Source organism: Bubalus bubalis, chromosome 9 (genome assembly GCF_019923935.1).
Source record: "Bubalus bubalis isolate 160015118507 breed Murrah chromosome 9, NDDB_SH_1, whole genome shotgun sequence".
Lineage (NCBI taxonomy): Eukaryota > Metazoa > Chordata > Mammalia > Artiodactyla > Bovidae > Bubalus > Bubalus bubalis.
Window position 1 is genome coordinate 107608745 of NC_059165.1, and position 15212 is coordinate 107623956.

The following is a 15212-nucleotide window of genomic DNA, read 5'->3' on the forward strand; positions in this document are numbered from 1 at the left end:
TCAATCTCTCTTTTGTCTCCCCACATTCCCTGGGCCCCGCAGTCCCGCCTCGGTTTGTGAACAAGGTCCGGGCAGTGCCCTTTGTGGATGGAGAAGATGCCCAGATCACCTGCACCATCGAAGGTGCCCCATATCCTCAGATCAGGTGGGCCACCAGCTGGCTTGGGGGTGGGGCAGCAGAGGGCACACGGGCCTGCCCTGGGGCTGTCCTGCCTGCCTGAGAGGTGCGGGTGGGCAGCCTGTTAGCTGGGTCAGGGCCGGCTAGGCACAGAACCGCCACCTGTCCCATGAGGAGTGCGCGTGAGAGGGCTGCGGCACGTTCTGAACACGGCTCTAGCTGCCGTGACAAGGACATGGGACCGGCTGTTCGTTGGGTGGGTGGCGTCCAGGAGGGTGGGCTCTGTGAGGATACTTGGAATTATGGTATGGGTGAGGAGAGGGTCCTGAGCATGGGAGACCCACCTGACTGCCCTTGGGGCTGGCTGCAGGTGGTACAAGGATGGGGCCCTGCTGACCCCTGGGGGCAAATACCAGACCCTGAGTGAGCCCCGCAGCGGCCTGCTGGTGCTGGAGATCCGGGCAGCTGGCACAGAGGATCTGGGCATCTATGAGTGTGAGGTGAGGTGGGTGGGGCTGGGGGAGGGGGTTGGGGACCTTGCCTGGGGAATCCCGCCTGGTGACTACCACCCTTGACCTTGACCACAGTGAGAGAGGACCCTAGGCCACTGTCGCCCACTGTCCATGTGGAGAAGACGGGGACCGAGGAGCAGGCCCTGGGCGGAGCCCCCTTGGTCCTCGTGGTCTGGGGGCACTGGTGGGGGTCAGGGGAGGGTATGTGCCAGCCTTGGCGCTTCCTGACCGCCAGCCTCCTCTGTGCTGTTGCTCCGGGCAGCCTGCAGGGGACATTTCGGTGCCTGCTCCCAAAGGCAATTCTCAGAGAAAGAAACAGACCCCCCAGTCAGCTCTGGACCTGTGCTGGCCACACACAGTGATTTAAATGTAAATCAGTTAAAGCTAACATTTAAGTAAAGATTCACTTCTAATTCACGTACTCAGAGCCCACGTGGCCACTGTGCTAGACAGAGCAGGTGGAGCATTCCCCCTGTCTCAGGGAGCTCCTGGTCAAGGGACTCGGTAGCTGGCCTGGTACCCTTACCCATGTGGCCAGGCTCTGCGGCTTTTGAAATAGCTGTGGTGGGCCCTGCATGCCACCGCTGGCCTGTGTGGCCTCAAAGAGACTGCCCAGGCTCCCTGGGGAGCCACAGGCTGGAGGTGAGCTCCTGCTCTATGCCCTGCAGTTGGTGAACCGGCTGGGCTCCAAGCGGAGCCGTGCGGAGCTGCTCATGCAGAGCCCCGTGCTGCAGGCCCGGGAACAGCAGCGCGTGGAGCGGCTCGCGGCCGTGGAAGGTGAGTGCTTCTGCGTGTGGTCCATCCTGAGCTGGACCCCCACAGGCTGGGGCAGGGCCAGGACGGGTAGAGAACCCTTAGTCCTTCTCATCAGAGCACACTTCCGGGAGGAGGGGAAGCACAATTGGAGGAGGGGACTCAGGGGATGGGGGGCAAGCGCTGGCGGCCTGTCCCTGACTGGAGCCGCATATGTGGGGGCCAGAGAAGGGTGGGCTGTGAACCAGAGCCTGGGAAAGGCTGACGGGGTTGTCTGAAGGGTCGGGAGACCCCCTAAGCCTGCTAATAACGATTCCTGAGGGGAATAACAAGTGCATATGCAGGCCAGACCTGGGCCTGGAGCTGCCTGCCAGGCAGTGTTCAGAGAGGTCTTATGGATGGGTGGCAGGGGCAGCTCCACAGAAGCAGGCTGCTGGGTCCCAGCTTGGCTCCTGGGAGAAGGAGCAGTGTCAGGGGCACGATCCTTCCGCAGTGGGCGGCCCTGGCTGAGGAAAGGACAGGGTGCTGTGGCTTGGCCTAGGCCAGGCTGGGAGGGGTCTGGGCTGCAGAGCGGGCCTCACTAGGGAGCAGCATGCTCCCAGGCAGGTAGTGAAGGATGACAGGACGTCTCCCTCCGTGGGTCCAGGGTCCCAGCCAGGATGGCTGGGATGGGGAGGAGGGCAGTTGGTGTCTGTTCAGTTCAGAGAGGGGCCTTACAGGGCTTGCAGGGCGGGTGACAGCCTCAGGGAGAGTTTCTCCTGGTCTGAGCTGACTTACCTGGAAGGGGCTGCCAGGACAGAGATTGAGCCTCCCATCCTCGGGGGCATGCAAGCGGAAGCTACACTGAAACACCTGGGGGAGCTCCAGCTCTCACAGTAGGGCTGGGTTGGGATCTGTGTCCTCCCAAGTCCTGAAAGTTGGCTCCTCTGATGCCTTGAGCCCCCAGACCCAGTGCCTCCCAGGGTCCAGCGTGCGGGGCTTGCTGTCTGTCTGGACTCTCACTGAGTCAGCCATCTGGTGCCAGAAGTGCGGGCCTGGGGCCTTTCCCACTCTGTAGGGCCCGCCCAGAGACCCTTCCTCCCTTGTGGGCAGGGGTCCTGTTCATCAAGCCCCAAAGGGCACTGGTCAAGCCGCCTCCCATTGGAGGCCCCCATGGCGTCTGCCGGCACCTCTGCTGTGCCCCTGGTGGTCTTACGTGGCGCACAGCAGGGCTCAGCACCCTGTCTCGGGGGCGACAAGCACATCCCACAGAGTTCGCAGTCCACCGTGACGATGGGCCTCTGTCGGGGCCTGTGGATGGAGGGTCTGGAGGAGGGCGGCGCACCCACACCAGGAATGGCCTTGGCGCCTCACAAGGCGAGGCCAGTCTTCACAGCCCCTGGGACTGGAGCCTGCCGCCTCCTGCTTCCTAATCCTGACCTGCTGCTTCATCATTAACCTGGTGGCTCTGCAGCCAGGACGGGCCCTGGCTGGCCCCGTGGGGTGGGGCGCTGCCCCCTCGCTTGTGAAACTGCGCCGGGCCGAGAGCCCCGCTTGGCATGGCTGTACCCCTTCCATAATCATCAATACGCACTGGATCCCAGAGCCCCCCGGATGGCAGGTTAGATGGGGAACACAGGGGCCCTGGTCACCACCCCCAGAAGCAACAGAATGAGTCCCCCGTCAGGGAGGAGCAGGGAAAAGGCCCCGGATCGCTCACTGTTGTGTGCACTGGGGGCGGCCTCCAGGCCACAGACAGGTTGGTGTTCTCTGGGCCCAACTTCGTCTAGATACAGGGCATTGTGGCTGCCTCCCATTCTCTCTCCCAGTAGGCTGCCCTCTCTCCAGGAGGCTGCTTGCACATGCACAGGCAGGCGCACACACAGTCACACACATGTGCATGCACACACATGCATTATGGACACACGTGCACACACACATACACACGTGCACAGTAAATGCGGCACCCAAGTGCCATACAGACACAGCTGGGACGTTTAATTCATGTTTGTTGGGAACAAGGCTAAAATAGTTACGGTCATCTAAAGAAGTCCTTTTCCATGTGGCACAAAGTCCCACAGACCGCAGACTAGGAGGCTGTGTGCCCCGGGCCACGTCACCCCCTCAGCTTTCCCCCAGTCTGGTGAGAGGGACTGTTGAGACCTATGGGTGCTGGTAGCTGGCGGGCTGCCTGCTCGCCCGCTGACGAGGCTGGGAGGGAGCATATCTGTGCCAAGCTTGGCCCTGCCCAGAAGCTACAGAGGAAGAGGCCTCTGGATGGTGGGGAGTAGGTGCTGCCGGGTCCTGGATGAGTCCCGTGCTATCTCTGGGATGTGGGTCCCTGTCAGCAACATGGGAGCCACAGGACTTATCCTGTTGGCTCCAGGGAGGAGGACAGCCAGGACAATCAAGAAACAGTTGAGTGTGTGGGATGCTCCTGGCTCGCTCAGAGCTCAGGATGCTGCTCAGACATCCTCAGGTTGCTCCCAGAGGGCCTTCTGTGGCCTGACGCCCAGCACTCAGACGGGCTACCTCTAGGACTCCAGAGTCACTCTGCCCTGGAGAGAGGTCCTTTGGTCTTAGAATTCTTTGTGAACTAGGCACCAGCCCTCCACCTCCCGGTTTGGCTGCCAGACACAGGCCATTCCTTTCCCCTTTCTAGGCCTTGGTTTCTATGAAAAGAGGAACTTCAGGGCCTGCCAAATACCCAGGGCTCCCTGGGTACATGGACTAAAGGAAGAGCTTGGATTTCTGTGTGGGCAGCCTGAACAAGGCACTTATTCTCATGAAGCTCCTGCAAGACCCCTCGAGGGGGACAGGGCTTCTCGCCTCACGTGGGACACATGGTCACCGCAGCGCCTCATCCCCAGACCCCCGGAGGAGGCGCTGTCACTGTTTCAAAGGTGAAGGGCCTGGGGCTCTAAGCCGAGACGTTCCTCCCGGGGGGGCACACAGTCCAGCAGGGTTTGGAGCCAGTGTCCTAAGCTGAGCGAGTTACCACACTGCCGGCCCACTCGGCTAGCTCAGCCCCCAGCGCTGGCTGATCTGTAACCCTCGCTATTCCGACTGTTTTCTTTGTAGTCACTGAGCAGGAGACTAAGGTCCCCAAGAAAACCGTCATCATGTAAGTGCAGGCGTGTTCCTAACCCTCCCTCTGACTGCAGTGCTCCCTGCATGCCCTCTAACCTCCCCGGACCTTGCCTGTGTAGCCTGGCCCCTGGCTCGCCTGACTGCTTGCTGCCATGGCCTTTCTTCACCACACGGACTGCCAGCACTTTGCAGACACTCCCAGGGCATTCACCTCCCCTTGAGACCTTGCCTACCACATTTCAAAGCTGTCTGTCCTAGGGTCTAGGTACCCTCTCCATGGCTCTGTTGTCTCAGCAGGGTCGACTTATTCTGCACATCCCAGGGCTCACCCAGGGCTTGGACTCAGAGTCATACTAGTCAGGGAAGAGCAAAGCCTGAAAGTTTCTTCTCCAGTGTGCTGGAGGCAGAATGCTGCCATCTAGTATCCTAGGATCTAGAGCATTGTCCAAGGGAACTTTCTGTGATGACGGAAGTGATCTATGCTTACACTCCACTCCAGCAGCCACTAGCTGCATGTGGCTACTGAGCATTTGTCTAGTGTGGCTGAAGAACTGGATTTTAAAATTTATTTTAGTTAATTTGATTTTAATTAAAATAGTGTAACCTTAGTGAACAGTACAGCTCTGGGGTCCTTAGAGGTCTCCACACTCAGCCCTCACACTGAGAAGGTGGGGAAACTGAGGTTCAGGGAAGAGAGAAGCCTTGCTCCGGGTGGCTCCCAATCTGAAGCTGGCTGAGAACTCATTCCCTTGAGGCCACAGCCACTGTCCCCTTCCCCACGCTTCAGTGCCTCCAAGGCTGAGGAAACGCCATACATGTCATTGATAATTGAAGAATACAAGAGGCCCAGAGCAGTCCAGGGCTTGGTGAATGGGCAGAAGGCAGGTCTGGTTTTGACTTGATGATCTGGAAGGACTTGCAGTAGGGGGTGTATGAAGTGGAAGGGTAGAAGAGCTTGCAAAAGCTAGGAGGCAGTCAAAACTATGATTTCCTAAAGCCAGATGTCTGGGAGGCTCTAAGATGGGGAACCTCTTAATTCCCCCGAGGCAGAAGACCTCCTGTAGGGGCCTGCAGCTGGTGATGTTGCTGCAGAACCCATCTTCAGACATTGGATAGGTCCCGGATTAATCCTTCCCTGATTTTCTCCCTTCTCCCCCAGAGCAGAGTGCGGCCTCACAGTAGATGGGGCTGCCTGGGGCAGAAAGACGTCCCATCCCTGGAGGTATGCAGCCATGCCAGAGTTTTTCACAGATCAGCTCTACATTTCATCTGTAAGGGGAGCATTGTTATCTACGTTCTATGAGTGAAAACATGAAGGAACAGAGATGGGGGCAGGCAGCCCACTGGGGACTCGTGCGTGTGGGAGGCTAGACTAGGTAACTCACAAGGCACCCTCACGTCCAATCTGTCCCAGGCTTAGGGAGGCAGTAACCCTCCCCCTGCAAGGACATGTACCCCCTCACCTGAGGAATGGAGAGAGGCAGCTGCCTGGCACCGCATCTCCCAAGGGCACACCACAGTGAGGAGCTCTGGGGAGCCAAGGGGTACCAGAAGGAGACCGGGCTTGGAGAGAGGCTCCTGCCACCTGGCAGCCTCAAGTGGTGTGCCGCTGGCCTCAGGGCAGGGGGCCTCCATGTCCTCATGGGGGCAGCAGTGAGCCGAGCAGGGGGGGCGCATTTAGGAGGCGTGGACTCGCTGTCCTGCCTCAGCAAATCAGGCCACTTGCGGCCAGAAGATGGGTCCTTGCCCAGGTTCCCCTGACATGTGGGCAGTCTCTGACTCAGGAACAAGCCTTGCGTCACTGAGCCTTGTGTGAAGCAGGAAGGCAGGCCTGCGGCCCTGAACAGGCCACGTCTCCATGCCTCGGCTTCCCCACCAGTTAAGGGGGCACAGCGTTTCCCCTGTACCAGGGGAGGGCCAGTGGAGGCAGGGTCTGTCATCGCTGTGCACCCCGAGGCGTGGCCACACAGCTCTGTGCCCGTGCCCGTGAGTAACGGCTCCCAGTTGGAGCTGTGGGTTAGCCAGAAGTAAAGCTGAACAAGAGAGACAGAGTCCTAGTCATTGCAGGCAGCTGTTGGCAGCACTGAGTCGTCACCACATGCATGCCAGATCCCTCTTCCTGAGCCCAAGAGGAAATGCAGGTCTAGGGCCCAGGAGAGCTGTGTTCCTGAACGTGTTCCTGCTCCCTGCCTGTTACTCATTTCACCCTCAGTACCTGGCAGAGTGAGGGTGCTGGTTGGTGGAGGAGGGCCTGGGCTGACGGGGGGACTTCTGACTCTTGGCTCTGGGAAAGTCTCAAGCCCTTTTCCAACCTGTCTGCACCTGCCTGCGAGGCCCCTGGCCAGAGCCCCATGCATACTCACTCACGTGCACATGGACTTGAGTTCTCTCCCCTCATCCCCCTGCGGCCCCACCTGACCTCGTGGGCTGAGCTCACACCGCCCACGTCGGCAAGGCCATGCCCAGAGCCAGGAGTCTTTGCCAGGCCTCATATCCCAGACCCGGAGGCCCAAAGCACGGGCTGCACGTCCAAACTCTGGCGTCCCCCTGCTCCGCAGTCCCTGACTGACGATCTCTGAGGTACCTGCCCTCTGAGAAGCCACCCAAACCCCCACCGCCCTCCTGCCATGATACAGAGCACAGAGCAAGCGTGAGACTGACGAGGAAGGCGATGTGGCTTGTCCCTCAGCTCTGTAAGGAGGGCTGGTGTCTCTAGAACGGGACAGCCATGCACAGGAGGAGACCAGCACATACGTTACAGACCCGCTGAGTAACACTGCACGCGCCCCCCCATGCCTCGCCTCTCTCTCTGAGGTCTGCACACTGGGTCCCAAGTGTACGCAGATGGCCAGATGGAACTCTGTGCTTCGGTGCTTCGGTTCTCTGGGTGGGCATCTGGGGCCTGGGCTCAGGCGCATGCGTAGGAGTTTGTCTGTGCGGTTTCGCCACTTGCCTGCTTGGACACTAACCTGATCTACCTTGCTGGCCCGCGTATGTGCTGACGGCAAGGGCGCCGGGTGAGGCTGTGGGGCTCCGTGCCCATCTCCTCTCGGCCCTCTCCCCACAGAGAGGAGACCATTACCACTGTGGTGAAGAGCCCCCGTGGCCGACGCCAGTCCCCCAGCAAGTCTCCCTCCCGCTACGGTCACCCCGCCAGCCTGCCCAGGCCAGGCCTGCTGGCCCCTGAGCTGCTGCCCTCGCCAGAGGCCAGCAGACCCTCCAGGCCTGAGGCGGAGCCAGGCTGGCGGCCCGCCGTGCCCACTCTGTTCGTGACGGAGCCTGAGACCCACACGGCAGGCCCGCCGGGGGGCACTAGGCCCCCGCCCAAATGGGTGGAGGTTGAGGAGACCATTGAGGTCCGGGTGAAGAAGACCGGCTCAAAGGGTGCGTCTCTGGCCAGAGAGACGCCTGGCAGCTCTGAGCAGCTTCGCTTCACGCTGCCTGGAAGGGTGTCTGGAAGAGACCCCAATACAAACAACTCCAACAACAAGCTGCTGACCCAGGAGCCCCCGGCCACAGTCACCATTGGAGAGCCCCTAATCGTCTGCGTGGAAACTGGGCCAGAGAGCCCTGAGCCGTCCCCTCCCTGGGGTGCTGAAGAGGGACCCCCGCTGGAGGAGGGGGAGAGAGAAGCCTACGAGGTGGAGGAGCCGCTGGGTGCTGATGGTCTGCAGGGCCGTGACCCCAAGATCCTCACACACCACGGTCGTGCCCTCACCCTGGCCGACCTGGAGGATTACGTGCCCCGGGAAGGGGAGACCTTTGGCTGCAGTGGCCCCAGGCCGAGTGCCGCTGATGACCCACCCTGCGAGATCTCGGTGCTACAGAGAGAGATCGGCGAGCCCACTGTGGGCCAGCCCGTCCTGCTGAACGTGGGGCGCCCCCCAGACTCCCGGGCCCCCCCTGGCTGCTTCGGCCGTGTGCACAGGCCCCAGGAGGCGTTTCCATCGGGGCCACAGGGCCGGGGCCCCACGGGCGTCTCCTTCTGCTTTCGGGAGGCCCGGGCCGAAGGCGCCGCGACCCAGAAGCCTTCCTTCTGCACTCAGGTTCAGCGCTCTGCGGACAGCGGCCAGAGCAGCTTCAAAACCGAGGTTTCAACCCAGACGGTCAGCTTTGGGACTGTGGGGGAGACTGTCACCCTACACATTCGCCCAGACAGGGACATGGACCCCAGCCCCTCCCAGGGCTGAGGCCAAGACCCTCAGGGACGGGGTGGCTGGGGCTGAGATGAGAGACTCTTGGACCTGGGACCCCCTGACGAAGCTGCCATGCTTGCACGGGGCAGCGGGAAGAGGAAAGCGGCGTTTGGACCCCGCCCGGCACCAGCATCAACTCACCATATAGCCACCTTGGGTTATCAATCAGGAGAGAGTCCCAAAGCTGGCACGCCTCGGACATGGGTGCTCTGACCTCCCCTGGCTGTCCACCAGCTCAGAACTCCAGCCTGCCCTCCCCTTCCAAACCAGGCGATTCCTACCTCACAGGACTTGGTCGTCAGCTGAGGACGGTGCATGCATCCGTGATCTCAGAGGCTCCTCAAGCTGCTCTGAGAGTGTGGGGCGGATTGACTTGCAGGCTGCCACTCCGGGCTTGGAGCTGCAGACACAGGGAAGGCGCTTGGGCATCCTTCCTGCTCTGTTCACCAGGCAGGGGCCACACGGACCTTGTGTGTGCCAGCTTAGGCCCCCATCCCAGTGTCCAGGCCTGGCCCAGCCCTGGCTGTCACCCAGGCTGGGGGTCCCAGCCTCCTGCTCAGCAGGGGCTCCCCCCCAAAACCACATCTTAGCCCTGAACACCTTTCTTGGCCTCCAGGAGGCCTGTGTGGGGCCCAGCTCTACAGGCCCTCCTAGGACTTCTCAGCAGGGTGGACCAGGGTCTGTGCATGGGAAGCAGTCCCATCCATCAACCCTGATGATGCTAATAAACCGGTTCCTTGCACTGCCTCTGCTTTTCTCATTTTTGCTTCTCCACCTGGTGGTTCCGGCGTCTCAGGAGGGAGGGACCCTCCTGTCCCTGGAGACCAACAATGGACAGCCCAGGCCCTTTCCATTGGCAGCCTGGGTGGGCACCCAGCATCAACCTGTGGGTGCTGGCCAGTCCTACGGATCCTGGGCGGAGGCGTGATCGTTTGCCTGTCCAGCTTGCTTACACATGGGCTCAGGGGCTGTCACAGTGTGGCTGTGGTGTCCGTAGTAGTTGCCTCCAGTCTGCTGGGGGTCAAGCAGGTCATCCTGCATCCTGTGAGCCTGGGTCCTTTGTCAGGACAGCCATGGGGGCATGATGGGTCGGGGTCCTGACGACCTCCTTGGAGTGGGGGCAGCGCGGGATGGTCGCCCCAGCGCCACAGACTGCAGACAGACAGCAGCCTGCCCAGTGGTCTCTTCAGCCTGGGGGGCCCAAGAATACAGCAGATCACCAGGAGGGAGGCTCTGGAGCACGGGAGTGAGCTCCACAGAGGGGGCCTTTTTGGAAATAGAGCGGTGGGCGTCCCAGAACAGCCACAGGGGGACTGGCAGTCAGGTGGAGGAGGAACTGAATTGGGGGCTGAGGGCAGGAAGCCAAGGGCCTGGAGGGTCGAAGGTTCCCTTGGGGAGTTGTGTCAGGGGCTGGGCAGGGACCAGGTGAGAGTGTGGTGGTCTGTGTCGGGCTGGGTGGGGAATGGGGTCTTCCCTGGGAGGCAGGAGGGCAGCCCACCCTGTGAGGGTCTCTCGGCTCCTGATCTGGCATCAGGCTGTGCTTAGCTTTCCTAGAACGTGGGGCTGGACCCACCTGAGCCTGGGTGACCCAGTACCCTCAAATCCAGAGTGGGCTACAGAGCAAGGCAAGCCCCAGGATGGCGGGATGGGACTGAGACTGAGGGGCCACCCAAAGTGGATGCTGGGGGTCCAGGCCCTGCTGTCCCCGTGGGAACTGACGTTCTCATGAGGGCATCTGGGAGACACCCTGGGGGTGGACCAGTCCAGCACTTGCTGGAGTGCCGTCTCTGGCACAGACCCCTTCTTCTCTCAGGGGCCTCCACCTTTGGCGCTTCCTGAACCCAGTGGGTGGCTGGAGCGGGGAGGGGTGGGAAGGGTGGCCTCATCTGGGCAGTGTCCCCCTCCCCTGAACCCAGCGGGTGGCTGGAGCAGGAGGGTGGGCAGGGTGGCCTCATCTGGGCAGTGTCCCCCTCCCCTGAACCCAGCGGGTGGCTGGAGCGGGAGGGGTGGGAAGGGTGGCCTCATCTAGGCAGTGTCCCCCTCCCCTGAACCCAGCCGGTGGCTGGAGCGGGAGGGTGGGCAGGGTGGCCTCATCTGGGCAGTGTTCCCCTCCCCTGAACCCAGCCGGTGGCTGGAGCGGGAGGGTGGGCAGGGTGCCTCATCTGGGCAGTGTCCCCCTCCCCTGAACCCAGCGGGTGGCTGGAGCGGGAGGGTGGGCAGGGTGCCTCATCTGGGCAGTGTCCCCCTCCCGGGCCCCGCCCCCTCACTCCTGTGCGTCGACCTGCCTCTCCTACAGATGCTGCTGTCCCAGCCCCAGCTGCCCCAGGGCAGGAAAGCACGTCCATCCAGAGGACACAGACATGCCCTGAGGCTCCAGGACCTTCCACAGGGGATCACAGCAGCCCCAGCCCCAGCCCTGGGGGGCCACCTGCACTCCAGGAGGCCAGCCCGGAGCCCCCAGCTATGGAGGCTGGGGCCGCATCCAGTGAGGCCTGGCAGCAGGTTGAAGGCAAAGTACCCCTGCTTCTGGGACCCCTGTCCCCACCCATAACCGCCCCTCCTTTCTGACCCCACTTTGGTTACTTTGGGTGCCCATCCCACGGGGGTGAACTGGCAGAGCCTGAGACCCCTAACATTCTGTTGGCTCTACATGTCGGGGGTCCTAGACAAGGCCTGCCCCCCGCTCAGCCTGTGGAACTAGATGCCTGGATGGGCTCCGAGAGGTCCTTCCCACTCTTGGCAGGTGGCCTCCTGTGGTCAGCCCTCTGCCGACAGCTTGGAGTGCTCCTGGGGAGGTGGGGAGGAAGGGAGAGAGGAGAGGAAGGGTGTGGGAATGGGGAGGGGAGCGGGGGGGAAGGGCAGAGACTAGGGAAGAGCAGGGAGAGGGATGGGGGGCGAGGAGGAGGAGGGGGACCAGGAGGAGGGGAAGAGGGGAAGAAGTGGAGGAAAAGGAGGACAGGAAGGGGCAGAAGTGAGCCATGCCTGGGTGGACCAGACCCTGGGGGTGTGCTGCGGGGCCCTAGCCCCAGTCTGGGGGCGAGGTGCCCACACGTGATTGGAGTGCTGAATCTGTGCTCAAGGACCCTGTGCTCTTGGAGCCCCTGCTCTGTCTGTGCTCCTGTCTGCTGGGCCTCGGAGGCTGATGCAGCGGCCTGTCCTGGGGAGTTGTCCCCAGCCCTGTCCCGGGCTCCATCTCACCAGGCCCCTTGCCTCCCACCAGGCGAGCCTCCGAAGGCGCCTCAGCCTGTCTCCCACGAGGGCCTCGAGCAGACAGCTCAGGCACGCACTGAGGTCCTAGAACGCACGGTGCCCATCCGGTAACCTCCCAAGCTGGCTGGGGGGTGAGGGGACATCCTGGGGGCAGGCTGGGGCGTGGGAGAAGGAGAGCAAGGGGTGGGATCACAGCAGCCTGCACTCTCCTTACCAGGCTCACCCTTAAGCCCAGGGCAAGGGGAGGTCACCTGGGGCAAGGAAAGCGGGAAAGCTCCCTTCTTCACCTAGGACTGGGGCCACGGGCTGTATGTCCCCTCCCAAAGAGTCTGCTGCAGCCCCCTGAGTAGGCGGGGGCAAGAACCCAATCGCGGCCTCCCACGCGCCAAGAGTGGAAGGGTGGGGCAGACAGCTAATTCCACTCCATGCCCCAGGATGGAGGGCGCTGCCTGGCCAGGAGCAGGTGAGCTCTGGGACGTCCACAGCCACGTGTTCACAGAGACCACACACAGGACATATGTGTACCAGACCAGCGACACGCCTGCTGCAAGTAGGTGGGGGCCTGGCAGGTCACACGTGTGCCTTCCATGCCCCGGGCTAAGGAGGGATTTCCATGGCAGGGCCGGCACAGCCACCTGGCACACCCCAGCCTTACTGTGGCCAGGGCCCCGGCTGCCTCTCTCCCTGCGTGCCCTCAGAAGGCAGCAGTGACCGGGACGTCAGGGCCCTTTACCCCACGCAGAGTTGGCATGTTCTTGTGGCCTGCCCACAGAGAGCTGAGGCTGAAGCAGCAAAGACAGGGGATGCATTTCTGGACCATCAGGGGTGGGGGTCCCTTCCCTTGGAGGCAGCTGGGCTCTTTCACCCTGGAGTATGTCTCAGGGCCTTCCTGCCCAGCTCAGGCAGCAAGACACACCTGGGGTTGCTGCCAGTCCACCCAGGTCTGGGTGTCTGTGGATGGAGACCAGGCATGAGAAGATTTCAGCGCAGAGTAGGCTGTGGCGGACACAGCCTGGCTCCTGCCCACCAGCTCCTTCCCCCACCCCAGGCCCCCCGTCCATGCAGGTCACCATCGAGGACGTGCAGGCCCAGAGCGGCGGTACAGCACAGTTCCAGGCTGTCATCGAGGGCAACCCACAGCCCACAGTGATCTGGTACAAGGTAGGGGCAGGCCTGGGTGAGGGCCTGCCTGCGGGAGGGGCAGTGTGTGGCGCCCCCGCTGGCCTGGGCACGGGGCTCACCAAAGGTCAGGCTGGGCCGTGGCGCTGGGGTCCCCCAGGGTGTACTGATGGCTTCCCCGCGCTCCCGTGTCTCCAGGACGGCACCCAGCTGGGAGCTGACCCCCGGCTCAGCCAGCAGCAGGAAGGAACCACCTACTCCCTGGTGCTTAGGGACGTGACCCAGCACGACGCGGGCGTCTACACCTGCCTGGCCCACAACCCTGGCGGCCAGGTGCTGTGCAAGGCAGAGCTGCTGATCCACGGGGGTGAGTGGGGGACCCCTTCCACGCCGGTGTGGGGGTCCCCTGAGCTCTCACAGGTTCAGGCACAGGAAGCTGCTCCAGCAGACACTGTGAAGTTGGGGGACAGAGGCGCTGGGTGATCATCTTTACTCATTCTTACAGCTTCCCCTTCTCTGGCTACACGGGACAGTGAGCACAGCTCTAGGAGGAAACTGCACTCCTTTTATGAGGTCCTGGAGGAAATTGGAAGGTACCGCCCCCATCCCAGCCCCAGGAGCCTCCTCCGCTGGAGCCCCACCTCCTAAGACCCTCAGCCTCAGCCTCCTATGTGCGAGTTTCCGACCAGGAGCCCCCAGCCCTCCCGCCCATTGCACCCCTACCATCCCCGCCTTAGAGCTCGCTGAACTCCCTCAACCCAGAGCCCTGCCCCCACCGAAGACCTGCCTCCCCAGCCCTCACCCTCTGGAGCCCCTGCCTCCTGCAAACCCCCATGCACAGAGTACCCGCTGCCCTTGCCAACTTGGCCTCCTCCAGTGCCCACTCCCACAGCCCCTGCTCTCCTGGCACCTCTCCTCTCAAGAAACCGCCTCCTCCCGGAACCCCGCCCCCAAGCTCTGCCCCCCAGGGGCCCCGCCCCCAAGCTCTGCCCCTCCCCAGGGGCCCTGCCCCCAAGCTTCTGTCCTCCAGGAACCCCGCCCCCAAGCTCTGCCCCTCCCCAGGGGCCCTGCCCCCAAGCTTCTGTACCCCAGGGGGCCCGCCCTCAAGCTTGTGTCCTCCAGGAACCCCGACCCCAACCTTCTGTCCCCCAGGGGCCCGCCCCCAAGCTTCTGCCCGCAGAGCCCCCAGCGCACTGTCCCCTCCCCCCAGGGGTGTGTTTGGCTTCGTGAAGAGGGTGCAGCACAAGGGCAACCAGATGGCCTGCGCTGCCAAGTTCATCCCACTGCGGAGCAGGACGCGTGCCCAGGCTTATCGGGAGCGGGACATCCTAGCAGGCCTGAGCCACCCGCTGGTCACTGCGCTGCTCGACCAGTTTGAGACGCGGAAGACCCTGATCCTCATCCTGGAGCTGTATCCCACCTCACTCTGAGGGTGCCAGGTGGTGGGGCAGGAGGTGGGGGGGAGTGCCCCCGGCAGACAGTGGTCTGCAGGGCTGGATGGAGTCTGCGGTGCTGGTGGTCCCAGGCCCAACTGCATGATGGGGGCAGCCCGTGCCCCTGGCATTGTGATGCTTCCGGACTATCTGCACGACCCTGGGCCCTCCACACCCCCCCGCACGTACTGCCACTGCACATAGCTCCCAGCTCCCAGTCCCCTGGGAAGGAATTTAGGCAGGGCTTCATCCAGAAGTCTGTCTCCTCCTGCTCCCCGCATTGGCCTCCAGCAGGAAACTTGGGCTTCTTACCTGACTTCGGCATGCCCCAGGCACTGATGCGTCTTTGCATGCCAAGGCCCGCTCCAGGGAGTTGCACACACCCCACCCCACGCATTCACTGCTCCTGGCCCAGCTGAGGGTCCTGTATGCTCACCACACCCCCACCTCCCCCATCAGCATCCCCTGCAGGAGTTGGGGGGGGTGGTGGTGGCGTGCCACTCCCACTCTGCTGCCTCCAACTGTCCTCCGTCCCTCTACTTGGGGGGCTTTGTCCCTCCCATCCTTCTCAACTGCAAGCACCAGCCTCCCCAGCATAGCCCCCACCCCCACCTGGAGATAAGACTCCCCCCAGGTGGCGCGAGGCTGTGAGGGTTCCAGAGCCTAGAGCTTTCCTTGACGGACTCCCAGGTGTTCGTCGGAAGAGCTGCTGGACCGCCTGTTCAAGAAGAGTGTGGTGACCGAGGCCGAGGTGACTGCTGCCCGGCTGCCCACCCAGCTGCAGGGCTGCGCATGGGCCTGG

At 62.6% G+C, this 15212-nt stretch overlaps 1 protein-coding gene across 12 annotated transcripts in view; it reads left to right on the top strand.

Annotated features, from left to right (window-relative positions):
- OBSCN (obscurin, cytoskeletal calmodulin and titin-interacting RhoGEF) overlaps window positions 1–15212 on the top strand; it is a 231037-nt gene that overhangs the window by 206482 nt on the left and 9343 nt on the right. For all 12 annotated transcript variants that reach the window (XM_045166786.1, XM_045166791.1, XM_045166796.1 and 9 more), the window contains 11 exons: window positions 43–145; window positions 489–618; window positions 1299–1407; window positions 10945–11157; window positions 11869–11965; window positions 12293–12408; window positions 12907–13019; window positions 13176–13344; window positions 13483–13570; window positions 14188–14388; window positions 15101–15161. In XM_045166786.1, the coding sequence (XP_045022721.1) occupies window positions 43–145; window positions 489–618; window positions 1299–1407; window positions 10945–11157; window positions 11869–11965; window positions 12293–12408; window positions 12907–13019; window positions 13176–13344; window positions 13483–13570; window positions 14188–14388; window positions 15101–15161 (1400 nt within the window). The remainder of the gene's footprint in view (window positions 1–42; window positions 146–488; window positions 619–1298; window positions 1408–10944; window positions 11158–11868; window positions 11966–12292; window positions 12409–12906; window positions 13020–13175; window positions 13345–13482; window positions 13571–14187; window positions 14389–15100; window positions 15162–15212) is intronic.